This window comes from Achroia grisella, unplaced genomic scaffold, assembly GCF_030625045.1.
Source record: "Achroia grisella isolate CSIRO2021 unplaced genomic scaffold, CSIRO_AGI_Agris_v1 utg1186, whole genome shotgun sequence".
Lineage (NCBI taxonomy): Eukaryota > Metazoa > Arthropoda > Insecta > Lepidoptera > Pyralidae > Achroia > Achroia grisella.
In genome coordinates this window covers 4,910,321-4,937,845 of record NW_026712592.1, presented here as the reverse complement: position 1 = coordinate 4,937,845, position 27,525 = coordinate 4,910,321, and the positions used below count along the sequence as shown (strand labels likewise).

General features: G+C 32.7%; 1 protein-coding gene across 1 annotated transcript; it reads left to right on the top strand.

Moving 5' to 3' along the window:
- The first annotated feature begins 200 nt into the window (after positions 1 to 200).
- LOC131854470 (putative fatty acyl-CoA reductase CG5065) lies at positions 201 to 27,525 on the top strand. The gene is made up of 13 exons (XM_059205588.1): positions 201 to 339; positions 17,280 to 17,494; positions 18,468 to 18,625; positions 19,239 to 19,329; positions 21,332 to 21,477; positions 22,088 to 22,197; positions 22,423 to 22,506; positions 23,591 to 23,699; positions 24,089 to 24,165; positions 24,429 to 24,591; positions 25,373 to 25,523; positions 26,194 to 26,300; positions 27,018 to 27,525. The coding sequence occupies exons 2-13, from the start codon at positions 17,297 to 17,299 to the stop codon at positions 27,115 to 27,117; spliced, it is 1,494 nt and encodes a 497-aa protein (XP_059061571.1). The 5' UTR covers positions 201 to 339; positions 17,280 to 17,296; the 3' UTR covers positions 27,118 to 27,525.

Below are 27,525 nucleotides of genomic sequence, written 5' to 3'. Positions count from 1 at the left end.
AGTATAACAATTGACACATTTTGTTTTATAAATTAAGGCAATAGTATTTTCCAGAAAGTACAGGGAGTATAGTGTAATTATGTTAATTAACAAATGGGTCGTTAGAGCCCTGCGACCATTGTACAGGTTAAAATTAAGAGTACACGAGACGAATTTATCAGAACACCGCGTTGCATTGCCATTCGCTATTGCAACGCGCCGGTGCTCAGTCGCCGCGCGGTCCTAAGCAATCTGGGCAATACAGTCGTCAAAATTTTTCGAAATTCCCAAAGTTTGTTTAGTAAGTTAAGTAGTTAGTTTATTGTGCTGTTTGCTATTGTTACCTAACTTGGTTTTGCGGTAAGTTTTCATTTACATATTTAAGTAGTTTAAAAGAACATTTTATTTGTATAGATATATGTTATTTTGCTTACAATAATAATGAAATTTCAAATGTTTGTATGTTGTATTACTACTGTCTAGACTTAAAAATCGGGAAAATTTTACTACATTTTCGTTGTTTTATTCCTATGAATTGGGATATACTATGTGTCATTAAAGAATATATCTGTCAAATGATTCTATAATATATAATTTACATCTCCTTATCACCATCATCACGTATCTTGATGATTTCGTCCACACGATGACATGTTTATGCCTTATAATTTTTCCCCTTGTACCACAATATAACTGCAGAGAACGTCCATATTCCTATAATGCGTTTGTGAGCAATAGCAGGCTACTACCCATTGAAAAGATTGTCAGGTCGTTTACCACCCTAAATATAAAAAAATAAAGTTGTAATATTTATATAATAGTGAATTTAGTATCTGTGTAACAAACATTTATTTCTTTAGACAATAAAGCATAATGAAAACATCTGAACATTCAATCTTATTTATAAATGTTTTTAAATATGTCCTATTATTAAGACAGAATCAGAATTACTAGAGTACCTATAATTAATAAATTCATGTTAAAATAGAAAAATGGCAGATATGAAATATGCCATTACTTTAAATATAATTAAATTGCACAATCTACCCTCGATTGTTTAATAATATGAGATAAAATAGCGTAATGCATCGTAACACTTCGATACATAATGCGCATTAATAATAAATTACGTATTGATGTAAATTGAAAAATATCTACTGTAAGATAAACAATCTAATACTGAAGGTGTTAAAAAAGATTTCACATTATGCTGAACCGGTTTTGATGCTACGACCGCAAATTTTTCACATATTTTTGTGCTAATGGAATGACAAACATGTTGATTGCCTGTTACTGCGGTAAGCATTACATGTATGCAGAAACAATATCGCACATGTCTCAAAATATATTTTGACGTTTTTGGTATCGATCATGTTTTGCCATGTGTAAGGATTAAGTTGTTATACCTTCATACCCTGCGATTTCACTACCGCAATAATATTATACCCTTTTAATCAATAGTCAGATGTAGTTACCAACTCAAACGTCTTCATACAAGGTCTGCTAAATCTTAAAACAATTACACACCTAATAACAATTTAAATTGGACGAAGTAGAATAATAATAATTTAATTAATTAAATAGATATAATTTAAATTTATTATTAATCACGTGAATTAGATGTTATTATTAATTTTACAAAAATGAATTCGTCCTTCTCTATTCGTTTTCGCTTGCTGTGCCCAACAGGGTCCATAATTGATCTATTTTGAATTATACCTAAAGCTTTAATAAATAATACTAACCCAGTACAATTCAGACAACGCCATCTCGTCCCAAAGGAAGTGGAGTTTGTATTATGGGTAATAGACAACTTATAAAAAAAATAACATTTTTATCTTAGATAACGTATAGGATATTCTCAGTCCAATACAAACAATCATACTCATGAACATAAATGTTTGTAATGAGCGAGGAATCGAATCTGTGACTATCAGAAGTAAGGCGGTCTTCTAAACCTCTAGACTACTTAGGCCATCAATATACTACATCATGCATACCTGATTTACAAATTATTGTCATGTACAACCTTACAATTACATAGTTAAAATATTCCATTTACGTAACAGCCAAATTTAAGGAATTACATAATATCTTTACATAAATATAATTAATTATACCAAATATTAATTTATGGCTACAGACATACAAAAATAATTGGTCTGGCTTAGCTATAGATTCTTACCCTAATTGCAGAGAATGTACATAATATACATATCACAGTATTTATTTTAAATTATGGATTTTTTTTAAAATCATAATTTAATATTTTCTTTATTTCTAATGTTTGCCTCAACAGTAAACGCGCGAATAAATAAAATATAATCTGTGCTATGCGAACCTTATTAGACTGTTGAATTTTGCGATATTCGAATAAATCTCTTCATGCTCTAATATAAATATTAGACAAATCATCTGTAATACATATTATGTTATCGGTAATACGAACGACTGATTTGAGCTTGATTGAGTTTAATCATAATAATTAATAGCAATAGTTACTTGTCGTAGAAAACATCGTTTTAATTCAAAATGATAGTGTAGTCTAAGAAAACGGGATAAAACATTTAATTAGAAATGAAGGTAGAAGTTTCGTTAAATTTTCACGAATAAACCCTGTATGTATATGATTATTATTAATTACTGTTATTTGAACAAATAATATTACATATTAGATATGTCTAACTAAATGTTTCTATGTGTACACTGATTTTTATACCTACTTTAAGTAATTTCTATCAAACCATTTCTTTACACTTTTTCATGTACACTGCATTCTTTATCATTTATTTTACTTAACGAAACCTATTCGAATGAAAGCAGGTATTCGGTAATTTTGTCCAATCTGAAATTTTGATAAGAGGCCACGAGGAAAACCTTTCTCAAGGAGGAGTCTCCTTAGGAAAGTTTTTCCATCCATTTGTACCATTTTCATATAGAGAATACTCGTAAAGTTGTTTTTAAAATGGTATAAAAAGATGGAAAAATAAATAAAATGAAAAGTTAGTTAAAGTAATTAATAAAGTTTATTTAAAGTTATTATTTTTATCTATGCGATTGTTTACTTAAAATGTTATGAAGTATGCCATATAGGTACTACGCACGTTAATGCTTACTCGTAAATCAGGTTTGCTTTGCTAATGCGAGTCCTCGGTGAATGCAATGGAAAAGATTCTTTTTATATTAATGATTCTTAAAAGTGTGACATTTCCAGTGTCTCAGGCGTCCATCCCTCCGATCGATGCCCTGTTTCATTTAAACGGAGATCCTCATTACGATGGCCTGAGCCGTGGTACGAACCCTTAGTGACTGTCTATTCAGATGGAAGTCGTTTACGTAGGCAGGAGTTGATCTTTTGCTGGTCCATTAGTTCATTTTTGCGTTTGGAGTGCCCTCTGAACCCTCATCTCTGACCCTTTTTTTGTGCGCTAAATGTTTAGAGCCAGCTACGGCATTACAATAGTTCGAAAAAAGGTTACGGTAAACGTTTATCATCAGATGGATTATATGCATGTTTTATATGTAGAATGAAAAGGTTCAATATAATTAATGTTACCTGTGATATAATATGAGATGAAATATGTTATAATCACTAATGTACGTATCAGTTACGCAGAATAACAACGTAGCTCGATATTTGGCATTTAACGCCTGTCGCGTGTATAGGCAAATACGAACAAATTACCATTTGCTACTTTTGTAAGAATTATAGACATATCATCATAAATGACGTTTGATCATACAACTTTGTGAGATATGCAAATAATTCTATTAGGTTTATACTGGGAATGAAATACGGAATCAAAAAATGTAAATAAAGTAAACAACATATGTACAACATATATATAATATTTATTATAAAATACGTGGTATGCATATATGGTATGTTGATGTTAAATAATCGCGATTTTTTATTGTAAACAATGGGTCAAGAGTATTTAAGAAAAAACTAACTAAATATTTTAAATACCTGCCGTCTTATTACTAGAACGTTTTTTAGTGTTTTTTCGACAAATAGTCTTAAATAATTTGTTATTATATTCCATATTTAACTACAGGAGCTATTATTTTTTTTATAACCAGTTGTTTATCACCAGATCATGTTTGCGAATTTTGAGAATATACGGTCCCGGCAAGAATTTCCAAAGATTCTTTTTAGAGGATGATGAGAGGATTTGGAGGAGGATTATATTAAAAAAACCTGTTTTCCAATGTTAGTCATTGGTAGTATAGTTAGGTCATAGAGGACAAACAGTTATATATCTTTAGATACTATCATTTTAAAAGCTAACAAATGTATGTACCTATATATATATAAATTGAATTAATTATGTATAAATTTAGTACCATATTAAAATATATATTACAGTATATAGTAATATATAGTAAGTTTCATTTTACTTTGATTTTTATTCTAATATATTGTCATTAATTGATTAAATTGGAGTGAAATGAATGAAAACGGGAGCAAGTGCAGAGGGGTATTCCAAACCCGCGGAAGAACTTATTACGTCGATATGCCAACTCCTGTGTGATACTTTAGTCTCAGGGAACTCTGCTAGGTAATGATAGGTACGATGTTCGAATGTATACTGTCTCGTTTTATTATAATAAACAATCCTTATATACTACTTACTTACTAAGTACATATTCATCCTTACAGATCTAGATCTAATAGGTCGCTACAAAGATATAAGTCCGTGAAATTACAGAATAATGAGTCAAAACATCTTAATCCTCAGGAATAACAACCACATGTATGGTACCACGGGTGTCACATGATGACGTGATGTCCTTATAGTTGTTCATGTATTTCGACCAGAGTTACCATTTATCATATGGTAGGCCATCGGCAAATTTGTATTCCAGTTATATAAAAAACAGCAGAAAAGTCGTTAAAATTATTTAACCATACGAGTAGGTGTGTCATCGTAACCGGTAGATGTATTTTAATTGACCAGGATGGATAATGACCTTGTCATACGTATGCTAGATTTCATGCCAAATGACTAAGCAAATTCTCACTGATGTTATGAAGGTGAAAGTTTGATTGTTAGTTTTTTTACCACTCGGATTAACGCATTCGTCGAGATATTAGGTCTTTATGCAATATTTGGGATAAAAGAGATCATAGCACGCACTTTATATTTTGATTACCCGTAGATAATATTACCTACGGATGCAATCCGTCAGCTTGTTACTCATACTTTTTCAAGGCTAAATGGCTGAATGAATCTTAACGGAATTTAACATTAAGATAAATTATATCATAAAGATGGACATTGTAAATATTTTATCTCAATGTCTCAAAAGTTAATAGAGTTGCTAGTAATATTAGAATGAAAATTCTGTTAATAAAAATAATTTCTTTATTGCATCTTAGGAATGTTATAGACATTAGTAACATGAAGTAGTGGGTCTGTCACCTCCACACGATCTTTTGGAAACCATCCTGTTTATTTTACTTTATTTTTCGAAGTATATGTAGTTTATGGTCTAGTTCATTTGTTTACTTTATTTTATTATTTTAATTCAAATTTTTGATCTATGATCACTTCAAATTTTAATTTCGAGTTAATTGATTTTGGCAAAGCCTCGTATCGCCATTTCACGGATCAAATATATATGAATCTTTGTTTATGCATTTCACTATGAAAAATATGAATAATAAACCATCCTGGTTAGTTCTTGGCGAAATGACCATGATAGGCTGACTGACCTGACTTCATTATACACTTGTAATGTGTAATAAACTCAAATATATTATACATGTTATAATATATTTGAGTTTATTACACATTAAAATGTGTAATAACGACGATAATGTAAAAAACTAAGCGACGCTATCACATTAGGAAAGTCAATATTTAATTCACGTTATATTGAAGTTACATCATCGGAACATCCGACTAATTGCTATATTAAGTAAACTATGACCTTGACTTTGCTAGCGGCAGAAGCAGCAAATAAAAGTGTCAAGTGCGACGTGGAATTGGTGCGAATAAAATATCCTAATCTACTGGTAGTCTGGGATTAGTAAGTCCACTTTTTTGTAACATTATTTAATTAATCAAATAAAAGCCAGACTTAACGCTTCATGAGTAACATAAATGTTTTTATATTTCATCCCATTATTTAGGGTCGGCGCAGTATGTCATCCTCTACTGATCTCTATTGGTCGTCATATCTGAGCATACTGTCCTTTTATTCCTATCATCTTTCATACAATCTATACATCTTCTTTCCATTCATCCATTTTTATATTTAAAAATCATAATTAATAATATGTATAGTATTGTAACTCCTTCACATGCACCTTGTATGCGTGTAGGTAGTTATGTAAATGTATTCAGGACTTGTTACGTGACAAATCGAATATCTTTTTCCGAAGTCGGTAATGAAACAATAATCAGATTTTCAAAGAGACAAATGCAATCAATAAGACGGTTTTGGCATCCATTGCACAACTTTTCATTTCAATATGGCGGTCACGGACAAACGTGCTAAGTTACTGTGTGTAATATCAAATACATGCCATGTTTTATTGTTAACTTATACGTTGACTTTCACTTCTATTTTATTATCTGTATACAATGCTATATTGGAAGAAAAAGAATAGACCAAGAACGTCTCTGTCTCTGGTTTGAAGCGTACTGTCGCGATTAATTGCCACCACAACTTTTTTAATTTTATATTAATTATTACTAAATTTTAATATAGAATGAAGATTTTTTTTTATATATAATCTATAAATAGAAGAACTAAATTTTTTTTTAATATTTCATGTATAGAAAGCTACTGTATTATTAAGTAATATGGATAGAATACTATTTAAAAAAAATTGAGATCACTACGACGATTGTATCTTTGAAAAGCTAGAGCGGGTTAGTTAATGATATAAATAAATATATGCGATTAATTTCATAATTATGTATAGCACGAACACCGGGGCCAATGATCCTAATTAAAAATTGCAGTCTTAACAATAGTGCTAACTGCAAATAACTTTATAAAAGTCCACAGCAATATGAATTGGCATCTAGACAATTATCACATTGAAATGTACATACAAACATATTAAAATATTTATATATGGACTATTATATCATTAAAAGGTTCACACTTTTACCCTAAAAATTCAATCAACTTTATTTCTTATTCTCGTATAGGTATCACTCGGGAAAACTATAATAGGTACCTTTCAGACAGGAACAGGAAACAATTCTTAAATCGGTCCAGTGATTCTGGAGTTTACTTTCCTCACAACAAAATTCGTTGTACCTTTGTGATATTAGTAGTAGTATATATTTATTTTATAGTATATAATATCAATTTTTCTGCAATTTCCATACGGTTTATATTAGCTTATCAGTTTTTCAAAACGTAAGCGGTCTTCCAAATCCGATACGTATACGATTATTCAAAATTCATTGTGTACAAATACAATGCCTTGCACTGAGTGATAATTAGTTGTTAATTAAACATTATCTCTAAGTAAATCGGCTGTTACGTGATCATTTCAATATTAGCTAAGTATATTTATTCAAATTTTCATTCAATTGAACGCCCTCGTATTTCACGTATAAAATTTATTGCAAAAGATAGTAGGTAGTATCTTACTACACTAACTCTTTTCAGTTTCATTACATTTTATGATAGGATAATAGACGATTGGGTAAGGTGATTAAAATTAATAAAAAATATACAAGTATTGAAGGGTTTGATTATGGCGCCATTATTTAAGGATCTAATGGAATATTGTCATACTCGTACTCTATATCGTATATACTCGTACGCTAATATTAATATAGCATAGTTTAGTGGATGATAATGGAACAGGGGAAGACAGCAAGAAGTTAGTCACATAATTTCACAGAGACTTTAGAAGCAATGTTACTTACTTTTCCTATAACTATCAATCATTTCCTAGTACTAATGATCCTGTTTAAAAAAAGGGAGTCATTTAAAGTCTAGTCAAGTAATTTTTATTTAAATTACAATTAGAATGACATATAATCGTATAGTTCAGGTAATGGTAAGTGGTAATTACCGCTTAATAATAATAATCTCAGGACAATTCACACAGCGCCACATACCCAAGTTAAGTTAGCTAAAGCTTGTGTTGTGGGTACTAGATAACTGATACAAATACATAGATATTTTATTATTTCGTAAATACATACATATTATACATAGATAATACCCAGACCGATACAAACAATTCATACTCATGAATACAAATATTTATGCCGTGCGAGTAATCGAAGCCGCGACTATTGGACCTAAACCGCTAGACCACCACTTACATATATGCATGAACACAAAACACTATGGACATTAAGTTATCATGTAATACCTCTGAAACCGTTCAAGCATAGTCATTTAGGAGGACTAAGATATCAAGTCTTTTAACCTACAATTTTTCCATCCCTAAATCGCAACATATGTAGCTTAAAAAGCAAGCTGTTAGGCGGCTGATATAAATGAGACCGAGGTTTAACGGTCCCGGTCGACTCGCGGTATAACACACCAGTTTACTTCCGATGGTCGCGGGTTCCATTCCTCGCACGGCACAAATATTTGTTTTCATGATTATGAATGTTTGCGTCGGTCTGGTTGTTTTCTATAATATGTATGTATTGATGAAAAAAAAATATATTTACGTATTTGTATCTGTTATCTAATATCAATAACACAAGCTTTAGTGTGAATCGTCTTGAGATTATAATTATCCACGCAGACGAATTTGTAGAGTCTACCTTAGTAAGTTAAGTTAGTAAACAAAACATAAGCGATAATTGATATGGATACGTAGTTATCATGCAATTGAGAAGAATTTCTCACGTTCGACATTATCTGTTCATGGGAATATTTTTTTTTCAGTCTCACTATGTTCCAGATTGTTTTGTTACTAAATTTCATAAATCTATACCGATTAAGTCTCGACAGTTCGTTACAAAGTTACAACCATTAGGTTACGATACCATATTATTTGAGTTAATTCATATCTGGCAATTAAATGCAATTATTGTGGTATATAGGTACATGTATAAGGCAGTTAAAATATAGGGTACGGATGCATGTTAGTTTTCAATAGAATGGTAACGCATGATCCATTGTAGTACCATTTATGATGACGCATTCATGACGCTGTTTATGTATATCGTAGGTATCACTTACTAATCAGCTGAGATGTCAGCTTGTTTGCCATTTCAATTGCAAAAATATTAAGGCGACGGTATAATCAATTTATTTTCTCTCTCCCCCTTTAGAAACTTGTAAAGGGATAGAGAGAAAATAAATATAGTTATATTTTCAGCGTAATATTTTCGATTTAGTACTCATGAATAGAGTGTTGTGTTGAGAGTAGAGTGCGTGCTTACAAAAAATCTTAAAAGTGAACGCATGAAAAAACCAGTGTAAGCTGATTTTGAGTATCTTCTTCGACGGCCTCACTGGTCTAACTATTTAGCACACAGCCTTACTTCCGATGGTCCCGAGTTCAATTCCTCGCACTAACGGGTCTCGCGTCCAGACGCACAATATTCATGAAAACATCCAGATGTTTTCATGAATATTGTGTAGTATTTACAAAAATGATGTATTTAAGCATCGGGTGTCACACAAGCTCTGCATAGCTTTTGGACTAGATATCTCCTGTAATGTCCTGAGATATTACTATTGTGTAATGGACCCTATTTTGATAAAGCTTTCTTAAGCAGCCAAATTGGATATTATCTGAAGTGCTTATATATGATGAAATGTTCAAAATATACAATGTTGCAAGGGAAGTATGTCAAAATAGGAAACAAGTGGTGATCGGTTGTTTTTTTTTTATGAGTACTATTGTATGAGAGAAAAGGCGTGAGTTTACAATAATAATTTTGCAACTAGACGTGTCTCCAAATTGTCAAATTGATTATTACTTAATGTCAAGGTGGTAAGTTGTTACGTGATTGAAATTATTGGAAGGGCCTTGTTGACGGCGATTTGAAGTTGCAGGTTCCGCATACGAATGGCGTAATATCGAAGTTCTTATGAATTACAGAATTCCGGGTTTTAAATAACAGGTTACGTACTGTTAGTTAAACTCTTCAAAAGTATTGAGACCTGTAGTACGCATCTATTAATTCAGTGTTAATTGCGGTTCCAATTAAGTATGTACGTCACAGAATGAGTAGTAGTTGGCTTTTCCAATCTCTATGATAATAACCTGACAATAAACTTGACGTAGATGCCATTTATTACGTTTAAAGTAATTAAACATTGATTTGAAATACTTCATATTAGTACAAATTTGACTTTGTATAGTTTAGCATACCGCACCGCCTTACTTCCGATGATCGCGGATCGATTCCCTCGAATCCGTAAATTTTTGACATAAATGTGTATGTACCCCCTAAGTTTATTTAAACATATACCGTATTTTAATAACTATCATCTGATACCAAAAGAGTAAGGACAGAGTTTCTTAACAGTTCGTCTTGGCTCAAACTCCAAACTGAGACGGTAGATTCGACTTATCCATCATTAGTGACTGTAACAGATGTATTTATTATTCTTAAGATATTTTTATGATTTGATTTTGTACCTTGTTACTTTTCAATTCGTTATTTATTTTATTTTATCTAAAATTTCAGTTTCATATCTACGATTTGCATAGAGTCAAATTTAAGATTTCAATTAAGACTTATTTTTAATGGCAATACAAGAAGAAAATTTTCTATTAATCGCTCATAATTCAATATGTATTTTACAATTACCCTTTCACCAATTAACTCTTATTTAAACAAGTTATTAAGACATTGTTAGTAAATTTTCACCTCTATAGTATATACAGCGTATTATAGTACTATGTATCCTAATCTTATTTATTATAACCATTCATACCAATATTACGTGATATATCTATCTGTCTGTCTATTTGTTACCTTTTCTCTATCTTATCTAATATAAATTCGGAAGTCAATGAAATTGTAAGCAACTAGAAAATTATATATGCATTTAACATTATGGTACTGCATGAGACATTAAAAAAAATCTATTTGTAAGAGTATTAATATGAGTATACTATACTTATTACTTGTTTATTCATCTGAATATAAAGTTTTCTGAATAAATTGACATATGGCGTGACAATCCCTTATTATGTTATAAGATAAAAGCTGTAAACATAGTAGGTGAATGTCTTCTTTGTAGCTCAAATAAATAAGAGTAAAACGCTTTACACATAGGTTTTTTTTTGCATATTACGTATATTTCACACAAGGTAATTTGTTATTGTTAGAAACTATATAAACAAGGAAGTGATGCTGGATGCACATGTGATATGCATGCATGGCATCTACTCTAAGTAATTATGTATGCTTATGCACGGAGTAGTAAATCGATTTTAGTGTCACAAGACATGTTTAGTAAATGAGTGTTGGCAGAGTCCATTTATAAAAATATCAATAAGGTGCATTTTTTATGAAGGCACATTAAAGTGTAGCTGTTGCTAATTTGATACGATAGTCATGTTTTCGTTCTTATTTGGGTGGAGGGGGGCAAATAATTAGCTAGATTAGGCTAGGTTGGGCTATTGGCGGGTGCTTAGACCCGTAGCACAGCGACCTAAATATATCTAATGTGTTCGCCCTTTTTCAGAGTTTGCTACCTCGATCCATCAGGGGATAAGAATGGAAAGATATTCTTTGGAGCGATAGTTTTTAACTTTCCAAGTAGATATTTTGTTTGTGCATGGCAAAATCTGCAGTTTTTTGTTGTGCACAGCCACACTAGGGGGCAGCCAGGGCAACCTTTACCTCACCCTTCCATCGAAACGCCTATTAAAAAAGGTAGCAAGCTAGATCCTTGGCGGCTGAAATAGATCTAATCCTTGAAAATATATTACAATTAAAGTACTACATACACCAACATTCACTTGACATACTTATGTGAAGAGTAGATAGCATGTACCTATTCGTTCAAACACAATATTACTTGTAATAATAAAGTTAGCTAACCATCGAGCTTTAGAATATGTTGCAATTTTGAGAGTCATCGTGACATTTAAATCTAATGTTTGAAAAATAAGTTATGTGCAATAATGTGTACATCATATTTGAAAGAAACAAAAGTATAATATAGATTTATTCACGCTCTTATTAACGCCAAAATATAGAGGTTCTATAATAATTACATGCTAGTGCAACACCAATGCAACGAGATTAAAAGATAGGCTGTTAGATATTATAATTGTATAATTGAGATACTGTCAAAATACGTAGGTATGTTTGTGGTTATCATTATTCATCAAGTGGGTCGTTAGGTTTTTGCCTATGCCTAGTAGGTAAAAAAAACAGCTACCAAAAATCTACTTAACGACATAACATTTTGATTAAACAACTTTAAAAATATTTTTTTTGAAATTCGAATGGCAAGAAGCTGACGAGTCACCAGTTTATTATGTTAAAAAAATAAGCATCTTATTTTTTTATATTATAAATGTCATTTTAATAAAACTTTGCAATGACACATTAGAATAACACCATCATCATCTGCTTCATCCTTATCCCATTTATTTGGGGTCGGCGTAATATGTTTTTCGTTTCCATTCATCCCTGTTCGCAGTCATCGCGTTATTTACTTCCTTTCTTACCATATCATCTTTCACACAGTCCATCCATCTCTTTTTTGGCCTTCCTCTGCCCTTATAACCATCCACATTCATTTGTAACATCTTTCTTAAAATATTATCCTCGTTCCTACGCATTACATGTCCATACCATGATAGACGATTACTCTTCAACCTCTCTGACACCGGTGCCACTTTCATACTTCCTCTAATGTATTCATTCTTTATCTTATCCATTCTTGTCACACCACACATCCACCTCAACATTCTCATTTCAGTTGCATGCAGTCGTCTTTCATCCGTCGCCTTTACGGGCCAGCACTCTGATCCATACAAGACAGCAGGCCGGATCATGGTCTTGTAAATTTTCCCCTTAAGCTTAAGAGGAACACGCGAGTCACACGTCGTTGCCGTAACCTGCCGCCACTTCATCCATCCTGCGTTAATTCTATGCTTTATGGCCCTGTCTAATTCCCCATTGCTTTGGAGGAGAGAACCTAGATACCGGAAATCGGAGCAAATCGGTAATGGAGCACCATTTAGTGATATGGCTGCAGAGCCGGAAAGACCGCCAAAATCACAAAACATGTATTCCGTTTTGGAAACATTAATTTTTAAGCCCCCGCTTTCCAGCTTTTGCTGCCACATCGCCAATCTACTCTGTATCCCAGCCCCCTCCTCACCAACGAGCACAATGTCATCTGCAAATAGCATGCACCAGGGTGCCTCTTCTTGTATCTCCGACGTCAAGGCATCCATTATCAACAAAAAGAGGTACGGGCTTAAAGCCGATCCCTGATGCAAGCCTACAGCCACACTGAACTCGCTGGTGTTTCCAGCGGCCGACCGCACATATGTACGAGGTTGACTGTACATAGCACGAATTAACTCCACATACTTCACTGGCACTCCTCTATCTTTCAAGGCCCACCACAAAACCGGTCGGGGTACTTTATCGTACGCCTTTTCCAGGTCGACAAACACCATGTGCAAGTTCTTGTGAGCACGTCTGTATTTTTCACACAGCTGACGCAGTGAAAATATGGCATCTGTGGTACTTCGGCCTGGCATAAATCCAAACTGGTTTTGGGTGATATCCGTCTCTTCACGCAATCGCTTTTCTATCACTTTCTCCCATACTTTCATACTGTGCGACATTAGCTTTATTCCCCGATAATTATTGCAATCCTGTACATCACCCTTATTCTTAAAAATGGGCACTAGTGAGCTATTGCACCATTCCTCAGGGATCGCCACTTCTTGCAATAATTTATTAAAGAATAAAGCCAGCCACCTGCAGCCATCATCTCCTAATAATTTCCATACTTCTACTGGTATACCATCTGGCCCGAGTGCTTTCCCATTTTTCATACTTTTCACTGCTTTTCTTACTTCGTCCATACTAATCTCATTCACTACACCAATGTTTACTGAGACATCTTTTAGAGCATCATCCCACACATTTTCTTCATTCATAAGTTTATTGAAATATCCCTTCCAACGTGCTTTTATGTCATCATCTTTCAACAAAATTTGTCCTGTATCATCTTTTATACATTTTACATGCTTCATATCTTTCGCTCTTTCTTCTCTCATTTTGGTTATCCGGTATAGTTCTTTTTGGCCACTAGGGTCATCAAGTGACCTATATATTTTATCTAGGGCTCTTGTTCTGGCTATTGCAACTACTTTTTTTGCTTCCTTTTTAAATTTTTTATACATTATCTTTTTCTCTTCTTTCAGCCGTTCATTCTCTGTAGGTACCTTTTGCCAATCTTTGAAAGCATTCTTCTTTTCTTTTAATATTTTTTGTACTTCTTCACTCCACCACCATGTATCCTTATCTATTATACACTTTCCCTTACTTTCTCCAAAGACCTGCTTTGCTACCATTCTTATACAATGTGCTATTTCATCCCAACATTCATTTACTGTTTTTCCTTTCATGTCTTTCATACTAATCATTTTATCTACAACTTCTTTCTTGAATCTGCTTGCATACTCGTTTTTTTCTATCATTCGCCATTTAGTTCTAGGTGGGGGGCATTTCCTATTTTTATTTATCTGTACTTTAATTTTTATTTCTATTAGTAATAGTCTGTGTTGTGTAACTAGATCTTCCCCCGGCAGCACTTTACAGTCTTTCACAGTCCATAACTTGTTTCTTCTCGTCAGGAAAAAGTCTATTTGTGTCGCATACTGGCCACTTTTATAGGTGATAAGGTGTTCCTCTTTCTTCTTAAACCAAGTGTTTATTATAGCTAGGTCAAATGCGGAAGCAGTTTCCAATAAAGTTTCGCCGTCCTCGTTTCGGTTGCCAATTGCCCTCCCCCCATGAACCCTATCATAGTTTACATTTTGTACGCCTACATGTCCATTAAAATCACCCCCAACATATAGCTCTTCACTTTCTGGGATACTTATCATCAAGCCATCAAAATCTTCCCAAAACTTTGCTTTTACATCGTCATCACTTCCTGTCTGAGGAGCATACACACTAATGACATTCAGAATCATGCACTCGACTATCACTTTCACAGCTATTATTCTATCACTTATCCTTTTTATATCTGTCACACAATTTTTCAGTTCATTATCTAGCACTATTCCAACCCCATTCCGTTTTCCATCATTTCCTATGTAGTAAAACTTATATCCTTCCCCAATCTCTTTAGTTTTCGCTCCTTTCCATTTAGTCTCCTGTACACACGCCACATTTATTCTTCGCCTCTTTAATACCTCCGCTAGCTCTCTTCCTCTTCCAGTCATTGAACCTACATTCCAACTAACACACCTCATACATACTTCTCTTATTTTTTGGACTTGCTTCTTACGTTGCACCCGCCCGTTGTGGTGCAACAACCCTTTTCCATTTCTCGCAGTGGCCGGGTGCTGCTCCTGCGCGTCGCCTCGGGGGTACGCCCTAGTCCGATCATCAATTCTTTCACTCAAATTCATATTACGAGAGAATGGTTTTGGCTTCAGTTTTTTTTTGACCGGCCGCCTGCCTGACGTCAACCCTCCTTGGGAATAGTAGGATGCAAGTTATTATACCTGCTATCTCGGGTTATTATTCTTTTCTTGATCTTCCCCGGTAGCCTCACCTCACAGTATTCTTCCAGGAGGGCTTCTTTGGTTTAAAATCGGAGTTTTCCTTCTCCTATTTGAACTACCAACCAAGGTTGACGAGGTCCAACTCCCCGAGCATAAGAGCTTTGTTTATAGTGGCGGCCCTAATTCGCCACTGCCATCCGTCATCATGGAGTTTTGCGCGCTATTTATCAAGGTATACCCCGCCATGGGCTCCCCAGCACCTCTCCGACAGACCGCTGCATTGTCCGCGACTGCTTATTTGTTATTCGCAGCTAACCTCCATATCTGAAGGCCGTTCGCTATCCGCAACCTGCGACGCGTCTGGTGGCAATGAGCTTTGCCCCTGGAAATCTTCCCCCAGAACCACACATTAGAATAACACATAGGCTATAAATTTCACGCGGGTGAATCGCGGGCACACTAGTATAGTACTAGTGTGCCCGCGATTCACCCGCGTTACTACATAAACAGCACTAGGGATGCCACACAGTCATATGATACCTATTGTTCCACTCATGTGTTGCTATCGGAGGACTATGATGTCATGTGTCTTATCCTGTAATTCCATTGATATATCTCATATTTTGGTGAGATATAAAGTTTTTTACAAAGCCTATACATCGATGGTAACTGTGTAAAGATATCGCATAACATATTACAATAAATACTGTCGACATAAGACCAACATCTTATTAAGTCGGTTCAAAAGAGAAACATTCTATTGAGTAGGTATTTACAGAATCAATTAGGTATGTCGGCACTCGGCCGAAAGTTTAGGGAGTTATATACCTATGAAGATACTGCGATCCGGCATTATCTATATCAGCAAATCAAACATAATATAGCTTCGTAATATAGCAAAAAATTGCGGTTAAAATTAACTAATATCATTGCCTAACTTCTCAGTGAGTGAACGAGTGGCCTCGGTAGTCGGTTCTATTCCGACAAGATCTTTTTATTTGTCGAAACTGCAATGATTAATTATATTTTTGATATTTAGAATGAGTAAAGATTTATTTAGATAATAATTCATGTTACTTTACTCAAAGCAAAACTCAATTCTGACGCATGTGTGAAAACCCGCAGAACCGTAATTCTATTGGACCGCGAAAATAATTATTAAAATAGATTTATAAGTAGTCTAAATGGTAGGTAGAAGATGAATTTAGAAACTAATTAATTTTTACCTAACTAAGACTTTAGGCTTTCTTAGACAAAGGCTTTCTTAGTACATTTATACTATTAACTTCTTCAGGCGATTCTGCTATAGTTGGATAATTGGAAATCATTTCTAAAACTATGCCTCAGACGTGAACCAAGAATTTTCTCCCAGAAAATAAATTGTAATCTGAAAATATAATTTTAATAAAAATAAATTCTAAAATTGAAATAAAAAATCAAATCTAATAAAAGTGTGAAAAATGATTATTCTTGTCTGAAATTACATACGCATCGTATGTCATCTATTGTTCTGTGTTTTTTTTATATCAGTTGATAGGATATGACCAAAGCTTTTTAGGTAGTTACTGTTTTAGTTTTTAAATTTATATTTTATGTAAATAAATGAGTACTTTTGTGGTATTGTTCACAGATAAAACTCAAGTTAATATGGCGCCATCTACGAGCGTTAAAGAATACTATGCGGATAAGACAATTTTCATCACTGGAGCAACGGGGTTTATGGGAAAAGTATTGGTGGAGAAATTACTTCGAACCTGTCCAGACATAAAAAGGATATATCTGTTAATGAGACCAAAGAAAGGACAAAATATTAAGGAGAGATTGGAAACATTTATAAACTGTTTGGTAAGTAGTGTCACTAGTCAGACATATTACAAATTAAGTATGGTAGTGAACTATTGTATTCATAAATTTGTTGGTATATGAGTAAGAAATTTGCAGTAATTTGCATTGTGCAGTAGACACATACCGTGACTTTGATATCATATAGCAATCTGGTACATGTATAACAGATTCTATAGTAGAGAGTTTCTTCTTCAGTCATGCAGACTGATTTGCACACTACATAAGCTTGATCTTAAAACCTATATATACATACACAGACAGATTTGCTCAAGCAGATTGTAAAGAGTCTGCAAAAGGCAAATTATTCTAAAAAAATATGCTATATTGACCAATGAATTACTCATACTACTTAGTTCTCAAAGTACTTTATTCTAGGGTCAAATTATTTATTTATTATTAATGTTTAATTTTACGGACGAAATGGATTCTTAAAAAAGGATTTTTACTGATTTATTTATACAACGTGCTATAGGTATATAACGTAATTCATAAAACACACAAATTAGAAAATTTACTTTAGGCTTTGGTTAAATATGTACATAAAATAATTAAACGAACTAGTTGCCGTAATTTTTAATCAAATGTATTACAAAATGATTATTTACTAAATATAAAGTAAATGTACCAAAAGTATTTGATTTTTACAAACTAGTTGCGTCATCAGAACGATTGTTTTTCAATTTGATCTGACTTATGAAATCCATTATTTTTTTATTCAAATTGCTGTTATTGATTATTCTGAATTTGGAATACCTACTTACTTATGATATAATTAGTAAAATGCCATAAAATTTATGGGCACATATTAGTATTATAAATGCGAAAGTTTGTGAGTATGGATGGATGGATGTTTGTTACTCTTTCAAGCAAAAACTTTACAGTAACATATGTAGTTTAAACATATAAATATCATGCGGGTGAAACTGCGGGCACAGCTAAATATAATAATTGTGATGTATCAAACATGTTTCAGATCTTCGATCATATAAAGAATGATTACCCTAAACGCTTAGAAAAGCTTCAAGTCATACCCGGAGACATCTTGGATAAAGATCTAAGCATATCCGATGACGATCGTGATCTCCTGCAGAGGGAATGCCAGATTTTGTTTCATTGCGCTGCTTGTGTAAGGTAATTCTCTTTTGTTTCAAAAGTTGAAGAAAAGTTATGTAAAATATATATACCTTGAATGGAAGAAGGGTATTGGGTTGGTAATGGGAACATTCATGCGGTTTCCCTGGCCACAATAGTTTAACTGACCTGAATATATACATTGGGACCCCGCCTACATATACCATTATCGCAATCAGGTGCGCTATTTCATTATCGTATATAAAAAAAAACATATTTCGTATCATAGTAAATCGGGATAAACATTTCCTATACATCACAGAAGACCGAAGAGCTGGCAGCTACCTTGGACAACGAATTAGTCTAGCTATTCAAAGAGGGAACGCTGCCAGTATCTTCGGAACGTTGCCTAAAGGGACCCCTTTTAATAATATATTTTAGTCATCATATTCAATTTTTTAAGCTTTTTAATTTTAGTTTCTTAGTTGTACAATTAGGTCATGTAAATACTAGTAATAAATATATATTTCCTATTTAATATTATACGAAATAAGTTTTTGTCACTTATGTTACTTAGAAAATAAAATATATCTAATAGCCGTTTTTTCCCAACACTTATATATCCTCATGTACCTTGTGCATGTATCTAATTATTTAAATATAATAATGACAGGTTCGACATGTTCATCCGAGATGCAATCAACATGAACACTTTGGGGACAAAGAAGGTGCTTGATTTAGCGGAGGGCATGAAAGAGCTGGAGGTAAAGACAACATATTTTGTAAATCTATGCAAACAGGAACTTTCGTGCAATATTTGATTCTGAAATTAGATACTATAAAGCTTAGTATCCCATTATTAAACTTCGTTGATTAGATCCAAATTGTGTTTAAAAGTTTTAGAGGAATAATGGATTTTTTTTATTATAAATATCCTAAGAATTGTATATTTTGTCCTGTGTCGTTTGTGTCCATCTGTTACAATATTAGTTCATCTTGTTATTCGTATCTTATACTTTTAAAAGTTATAACATACGGGCAATATGACAGTTATTTTAAAAGAATTAACGATTATTAAAATGACTCCACATTTTGATTATTAAATACACTACAATATTAGAGGAAAGTGACCAAATATGAAATACTATCCAAATATGGACTTCGTCCATTTCTTTAAACTGCGAATTCACACATTTAAATAGACTGTGATTTTCAACCTCTTTCTACTCCCATTTACGCATACAAATTATAGTCATTACGCATACAAAATATATGTCATTCGCGGAAGCCTTTTCGTCGTTGTGACAGTGTTTTGTTTTATCGCTACCACAAAAGTTTCTAAGCTATATAAAAAATTAATATTTCACTTACAGAAAGTTCACACAGTATGGTTTTTATAGCTTTTATATACTGTTTAGATGATTTTTTGTATGTTTTAGCAGTATTATATTGTATTACTTACATATTTTTTTTATATTGTTTATGGTATTCCATATTTGGGTACTTATTCCATATATGGGTACCATTATTACTATTTAGTTTTTGAGAATTTTTCTTACCCCAAAGGAATCAATATAACCTAATATTTTCACAAATTAAGTACAAATATATGACTGTTAATAATTACCACAAAAAGTTTTGCTTTTATAAGATTTGTGGAAATTATGCCTAAAATCAAAATGGTATTCCATATTTGGTCACTTTTCTCTATATTAAATCTGCGCGATGGCTTTGAAGAATATTTTTTTATAACAGAAACAAATTTTTATTACTGTATTTAGTGGCTGGAGTTCACTGTCACTTTCATTTTTTTCTCACTCATTAGAAGAACATTTATTTCATTTATTTATTACAACAATATAATATAAATGATTTATTATTGAATAATATCTTCTGTCTATGTATATGAACAGCACTACAGATAGTTCATCATGCGTTGTAGGAGAATTAAGGTACAATACCTCCTTATATTAAAAAGGGTAAAGTACCTACAGGTATTTTCACATACAGATCGTCCCGATTTATTGTTTTTGTAAATCTCTAAATCACGTTTTTTATGTTACATTATGTTGATAATAATGAATTAGTAATTAAGTATTACAGACTAAATCGAATGTATATTTTATATAGGCTATCGTGTGTTCGCTTATGGTATGATATTAGGGAATAATTCGTGCGATATTGTGATTCAATATGTAAGTTTTTTCCGATTTGATAGATTTTTTACTTTCTTTTATATATTTTATTGAATTTCATGCTATTTTGCGGAAGTCATTCGTTATTTCACAGATTTATGTTATTTTGTTTAATTAGTTTAAGAGACAAAACACATATCGCAATATAGGTGTAAATCCAATAACGAATTTCATCACTAATAGGGAAGGTCTTAGCTTCTAGTGATGGTCAGATTTCCACATTAAATATTTATGGTCTCATATATGCCAGAGGAATAAAATATAATCCGATTTGATGATCTTATATGATACAGAAGTTACTTGGTACCGAGGCGTGGCACCTTATCATTCAGGAATAGCAGCGTATGAGGCGTACCACCAACGTCACCATCATGATATAATTTCAGTTGAGTTGTTGATGACTACATGAGATGATTACTTTACGTTAGGTGCGCCGTCTGTCAGTTTGTCACACCCTACTTAAGAAATGTAGAGACATTGTGGTATTCTCGTATTTTCTCATCTACTAGATGAGAAAATACGAGAATACCACAATGTATCACAGATGTTAAAGTAACTTTTTATTATTCAGGTTTTTGTACACGTGTCTACTGCATACTGCAGATGTGAAGTGGAAGTTTTGGAAGAGAAGGTATATCCAGCGAAACACAAGCCCCAAGATGTGATGGAATGTATATCGTGGATGGACGACCAGCTCTTGCAACACATGCAGCCGAAGTAAGATATTACGATAATATTTTTAATCTGGTTATGGCAGTATTAAAAAAATAATTAGAAAAATTTCCTTAGTGGCACAGATAATATAATATTACATATTAGTGGTAAATTGAGAAAAAGATAATTCTAACTTCGACGTCCCAGACAGGGTAGTTTGAGGTATTGTCAATCATGACGTCGTAGTGAACGTAACACTTGATATATCCACATTTGGTTGGCTATATTTCAATCAATTTCAAAATAGGGGTCATCTACCGTCATCTCGAGTTTGATGTTGCTTCCGTCACAATGAGAGATAAAAAATTACAGAAAAGGCATTTGACTTGGACACTCGCAGTTTCCGGCTATATTAGAGTAGTTACCACCAAACCAGTAATGTAATGTAGAGTAAATACGCGTTCACTACTGAAACTTGCATAGACGACCATATGTGTATACAAACTTTTTTTTTATATGCTAATTCCTACAGTCCACGATAATATAAAGTTATTTTTACATATATTATATTTACATCTTACTTCACAACCCATCTAAATATGTGCTATTGTGTCTTATGCGACTCGCATAGGTAATAAATATGGTGTCTCACTATATCAATTACTTATTATAGAATGATAGAACCTCAGCCCAATACTTACGCCTACACCAAGTCGCTTACAGAAGATTTGGTGTCACAGTACGCCGGGAAATTCCCTATCATCATAGCAAGGCCGTCTATTGGTAAGTTGATTTTTTTTTATTTTCAAGATTGCATACACCTGAATGGATATTAAATATTATTTAAGTATTTTTTTTTATTTAATTTTTGTTTAAGTTATTTGTGACGTTGAATAAAACTCTGTAATAATATTAATATAAAAATTCTCTTATCAATCAAAATATTTATAAACACTTTTTAATTTTTTTAATATTAGTTTAAATCACTAAACTATATTTTTCTTACAGTTACAGCTGCAATGCAGGAACCTATGCCTGGGTGGGTCGATAATCTGAATGGTCCCACTGGACTATTAGTTGGTGCTGGAAAGGGTGAGTTTCATATGAATTTCAGTACTTTGGTTATAGGTACTCAAAATTTCCCTTTTTTTCGTCTGGATTTTTTTACGTGACTGGAATGACAAGCTGACCTAAGTGAGTGGCAACGGTCGCCCCGGACGTACCCACTCTTATGTCATTATTTCGGAGTAGTGAGATATTATGCCTATGTATGTAAACAACAATTCCACTGCCGTATGTCTAACAGGAATAATTCAGGATAAATTAGGAGTCTAAAGGTATGAAATAATTTGTTCAATAGATGGATCTTGAAATGAAACCAGTTAGCGCAGGCGGGTGACAGCGTTTCATATTCATATATTAAAAATATCGTAATGGATATATCTCGTCTCGTAGTCTGGAATATAAACGTCTTATTATTCATTAGTTATATCTATAGGTAATAATTGCCTGTTTCCAACAAATGTGGCACAGTATTTGCCGTACGAATAATTATGAAATTAGAATCGTGTAGAAAACAGGACATTCGACAAAAGAGAATTAGAGTACATTTTACAATAAAATATGTATATTTATGGTGACATTATGCTAGAATGAGAGTAGCTCCTAAGTATTAAGCAAATAATATATTATATAGTCAATAAGAATATTTACTCTGTAAATTTATTCCACATCGTTTTAAGTTACAAGAAATCCATCGACTAGCTATGTCGAGCAAATATATATATTAGACACGGTGGAGTATAATTAATGTTATTATAAATATATACCTAATATATCCCTAAAAATAAATATATACCTAAATATAGGTATATATTGTGTATGTATGTAATTGTAATAATATAAAGTAATAAAATGTATTTTTATTACATATGTATGTATGTAATTTTGTTCTATTTAAAAATAATATAATCGACTTCAAATCTTAGATAAATAGATAAAATTTAGAACCGTGTAAGACTAACTGTAATAGATAGATACAAACAATTTTAGTACAAATATTTGCACTGTCTGAAAAATCGAACCCGCGATCATCGGAAGTAAAGAGTAAAGTGTGCTAAACCGCTAGACTCCCGAGTTCGTTATATAAAGTGATTGTTTTGCTGTAATGTTTCAGGTGCAATACGTACAATGCATTGCAATGGGACGTATGCGGCAGATGTAGTGCCAGTGGACATCGTGGTCAATGCCTGTATACTTCTTGCTTATACGACAGCCATAGAAAAGTGAGTATAGTATACCTGTTGTATATTTACAACCATCACCATGCAAAGGCTTCCGCCATTGTATATGTTTTCTAAATTCTCATCCTTAGGCTTAGGTACTATAGGCAGTCTGTCAGACGTCATGTCGCCAGAATGCGACACATGGGCTTACATTATAAGGTTCAGTCAATTGGCGTCCCTTTATGCCTCTCTTTGCATAAACATAAATAACCTACATAGGAATCAATGCGCATAATTATCTGCGGCGTCAGCACGGGGAAAACATATTTCTTTTAGTATAAATATCTGAAAAGAAAATAGTTACAATAACTTAGGCCACGTGTTGTGGCCTGCGTTGTAATTTTCTTTGTTCTATTTTCAAAACAACTTTGTTTTTCTTATTTCTACAGACCAAAAGAAATCGCCGTTTGCAACATAACTGAGTCAAGGAAAAATCCTATTACTTGGGAGCAGGCACTAGATTTAGGTAAGTAATTTCATTTTTTTTTATAAACATTTGGAAAGAATATTTATCAATGCTCTGTCCCTACTAGAGGTATCAAAAATATTGTTCAGAAATACAATACGTATCTAATGTTGTAGTTTGAGGACATATGTAGGCGTTAAGGTAAGTATAGGTATATATTTTTTTCTTTTACCTCGTGATTTAGAACTGTAATAAAAAAGTTCTGCTAATTATCTTTTACAATATCTAGAGGCAATCTATAATTAGAGGCACCCAATTTTCAGGTCGCATCCACGTCCAAGAGTTCCCATTCTCTGTTTGCTTATGGTATCCTGGTGGATCCCCAAAAACTTCCAAGATTCAGCATCAAATTGCCGCGTTCTTCACACATTTGCTTCCTGCCTATCTAGTGGATTTATTGATGATTCTTATGGGCAAAAAAACATTGTAAGTATCATTTTATAAAAATAACACTTTACTAGTGAATGTTATTATTATTTACACATAGTATAAAAATTATAAAATGATTCGTGTATTGATACACAGCTAAATTGCACTGTACTTTCTTCTATGATTTTAAATATGAATAGAGCGTCAGAATTCTAAATAAATATTGTATTGTAATGAGTTTAAAATATTATATTATTAGATATTACCTACATTTATTAGATATAAGCTTATTGAGATATATAATTGAGCTGTTTAGTTATTAAAAGGTAAAGTACAGATAGATAGACAGCTTTAAAAATTATAATGTGCGTGACTACCTCTCTCTCTACCCTATTTCAGCCTAAAAGTTATATACGTAGGTATACGTATGTAGTTCCTTCGCAAAGTTGGAGACTGCTTCGTGTACTTCCCTTTTAATCTACCAATAGAAAGTACTTCCGTTGCTGCTTACGACTTCCGTTACTAATTCTGTCCTGTCATAAGAGTCGTCTGTCGACTAACGACCACCAAGCCTAATAGCATTGTTGCTTCTTGAACAGTCTACATGTAATTGTGTCCCAAAGTACTTGTAAATAGATTAATGCCTGGTTCTTATAGTAAGATCATGAATAATTTTGAATTGAATAATGAAGAGACTCAGCTAAACCGCGCATATCGACCCCGAGCTTTAAAACGGTGTCTAGTAGTGGCGGTGAAAGTAGTCTCGGCGCCGGCACACCTGTAAATGTTGTGCATTATATATTGTCGTGTAAAACTCGCACTGTTAAATATGTTTCAGCATGGTGAAAATGCAGAAACGTATTAACTATGGCCTAGAAGTCCTACAATATTATACGACAAAGGAATGGTACTTCAAAAATGACAACTTACTTGCACTTCGGCAAAAGATTTCTGATGAAGACGACAAGACCTTCTATACTGATGTCGGGGTAAGTAATTTTAGGTATACATAAAAGATTTTCACGAATAGAGAAAAGTGGAAAATTAAATTTCTCTTGGAAAAGTAAATCAATTCCTAGCGTGTATGTTTCCTCTTACAACATTAGGTCTTTTAAGTCAATTGTAAATAGGCACTATTTGAGTTTGCGTGTAACATTTTAGACCGTGTCATCACCATCACTTCGACATTACATAGGCGAGATTATGGTCAAATTAAAAAATATATAATATAATATGATCATTTTATTATAACGAGTATATGAAAGTTCAGAATTAATTATCAAATTTCGGTTTTATTTCTGTGATAACCAAGTTTTTTAAGGGAATAACAAATATTTTATGCTACTAGCTATAGTAACTCGGAATGCTATTAACTAAAAAAATATATTAATATTAACGATTATATTATTATTAAAGCCGGCATGTAGGAATATTTCCGAAATCATTTCGATATCTAAACAGTTATAATTGTATGCCTCGTCGGAGGCAAATAGTAATCTTTATTATCATTCATCACTTTCGTAATTCTTATTATTGTCCTGCCTCCGAAATCAATTCAGGCGAGAGTACAATTTAGTGGGGAAAGTCCAAGATGCAAATGTGTGATGATTTATTATTACTTTTAAAGTTTTTTTATATTTCTATATATATTTTTTGCAGTTAATCGACTGGAGTCAGTACATAAGAGACTACATTCAGGGTGCCCGCCACTACTGCGTGAAGGAAGATCCAGCAACTCTACCCAAAGCCAGGAAACTTCATCAACAGTAAGTTCTGATTTTTATATGATACTTATTTATAGTCATTAACACTTAATCGAAAGTATGCATTAATTATGTTTATTTATTACTATTGTATTCAATAATGTAGATAAAAAGAAAATAAACCTTAAAAATTCATACGGCTGCATCTATCATCATCATCATCATACCTAGAAGTAGCAGAGTTTGTACTCTTTATTATTAAAATCTGAATCTGAAATAACTGATTGAGATTAAATACTATTAAATACTACTTTATTTATGTATATAGATAAAATACATACATAGAATAATACCTAGAATAGACCTTAGTTACTTAGTAATCAACTGTTTACAAAGTGGTACAGTTTTTTCAAGTTGAAAATTAAAGAAAATTTGCCCAATCTGGTAAATTTTAAATGGGATTGCAAACCACTAAGAAGTGCACTTTCCGCGACTAGCAATACTATAACTATTAATTATTAATGCGAAAGTATGTCTGTCTGTCTGATCGTTATCTGTCCGCGACTAAATGCCTCCAAAATCTGGACTAAATCCAATAATGGATTTTAATTAAATTTAACGTGAAGATGAACTGTATCACGAGGACACACATAGGACGTATTGGTCTTAAAGAATGAAGTCGAATTTTCATATAAAAAATATGGAAGCGAAGTCGCGGTTATAGTTAGTATTTTATTAGAATTAATACTCGTGTGAAAGTATACTTTCATTTGCTTTCAGATTATACTACATCGACAAGGTGATGCAAGCTCTGATATACGCATTATGTATCTATTTCATATATTATTATTTAAAATTGTTTTTGTCCATTCTTAACTGAAATATGTTCATATTTTAAGTAATTGATATGTTAAATTTGTTATTGTTTTAATTCACATCTGTCTTACGTTGATAGGAGTTGTTCTCTTCATGATTTATGAATGTAATTCAATATTCACATCCCAACGAAAATGTTATACACTTGTGTATCATTCGATACAGTTTCAACATATAGTAAAATCATAATATTCCGATGCCTAGTATTGTTAATTTATTAGAACATCAAAAGGAAAACAATATTATTCAGATTTTTGTCTATCTGTCTGTATATTTTTAAACGAGGCACCCAAAGTCTACTCCATGGAATTAAATGCAGCTTTCACCGATGTACAAAGGTGCTAGAGGTCTAACTGAAATATTTAAAGTACAATGTGTTCATTTACCGCAAGAAAATATATTATTCCATGCA

Bases quoted from the DNA above. Each gene is read 5' to 3' on its own strand.
- LOC131854470 (XM_059205588.1), top strand. From the start codon at position 17,297: ATGGCGCCATCTACGAGCGTTAAAGAATACTATGCGGATAAGACAATT. The intron at 21,478-22,087 runs GTAAGATATTAC...TACTTATTATAG, and splicing joins TTGCAACACATGCAGCCGAA to AATGATAGAACCTCAGCCCA. The intron at 22,198-22,422 runs GTAAGTTGATTT...TTTTTCTTACAG, and splicing joins CATAGCAAGGCCGTCTATTG to TTACAGCTGCAATGCAGGAA.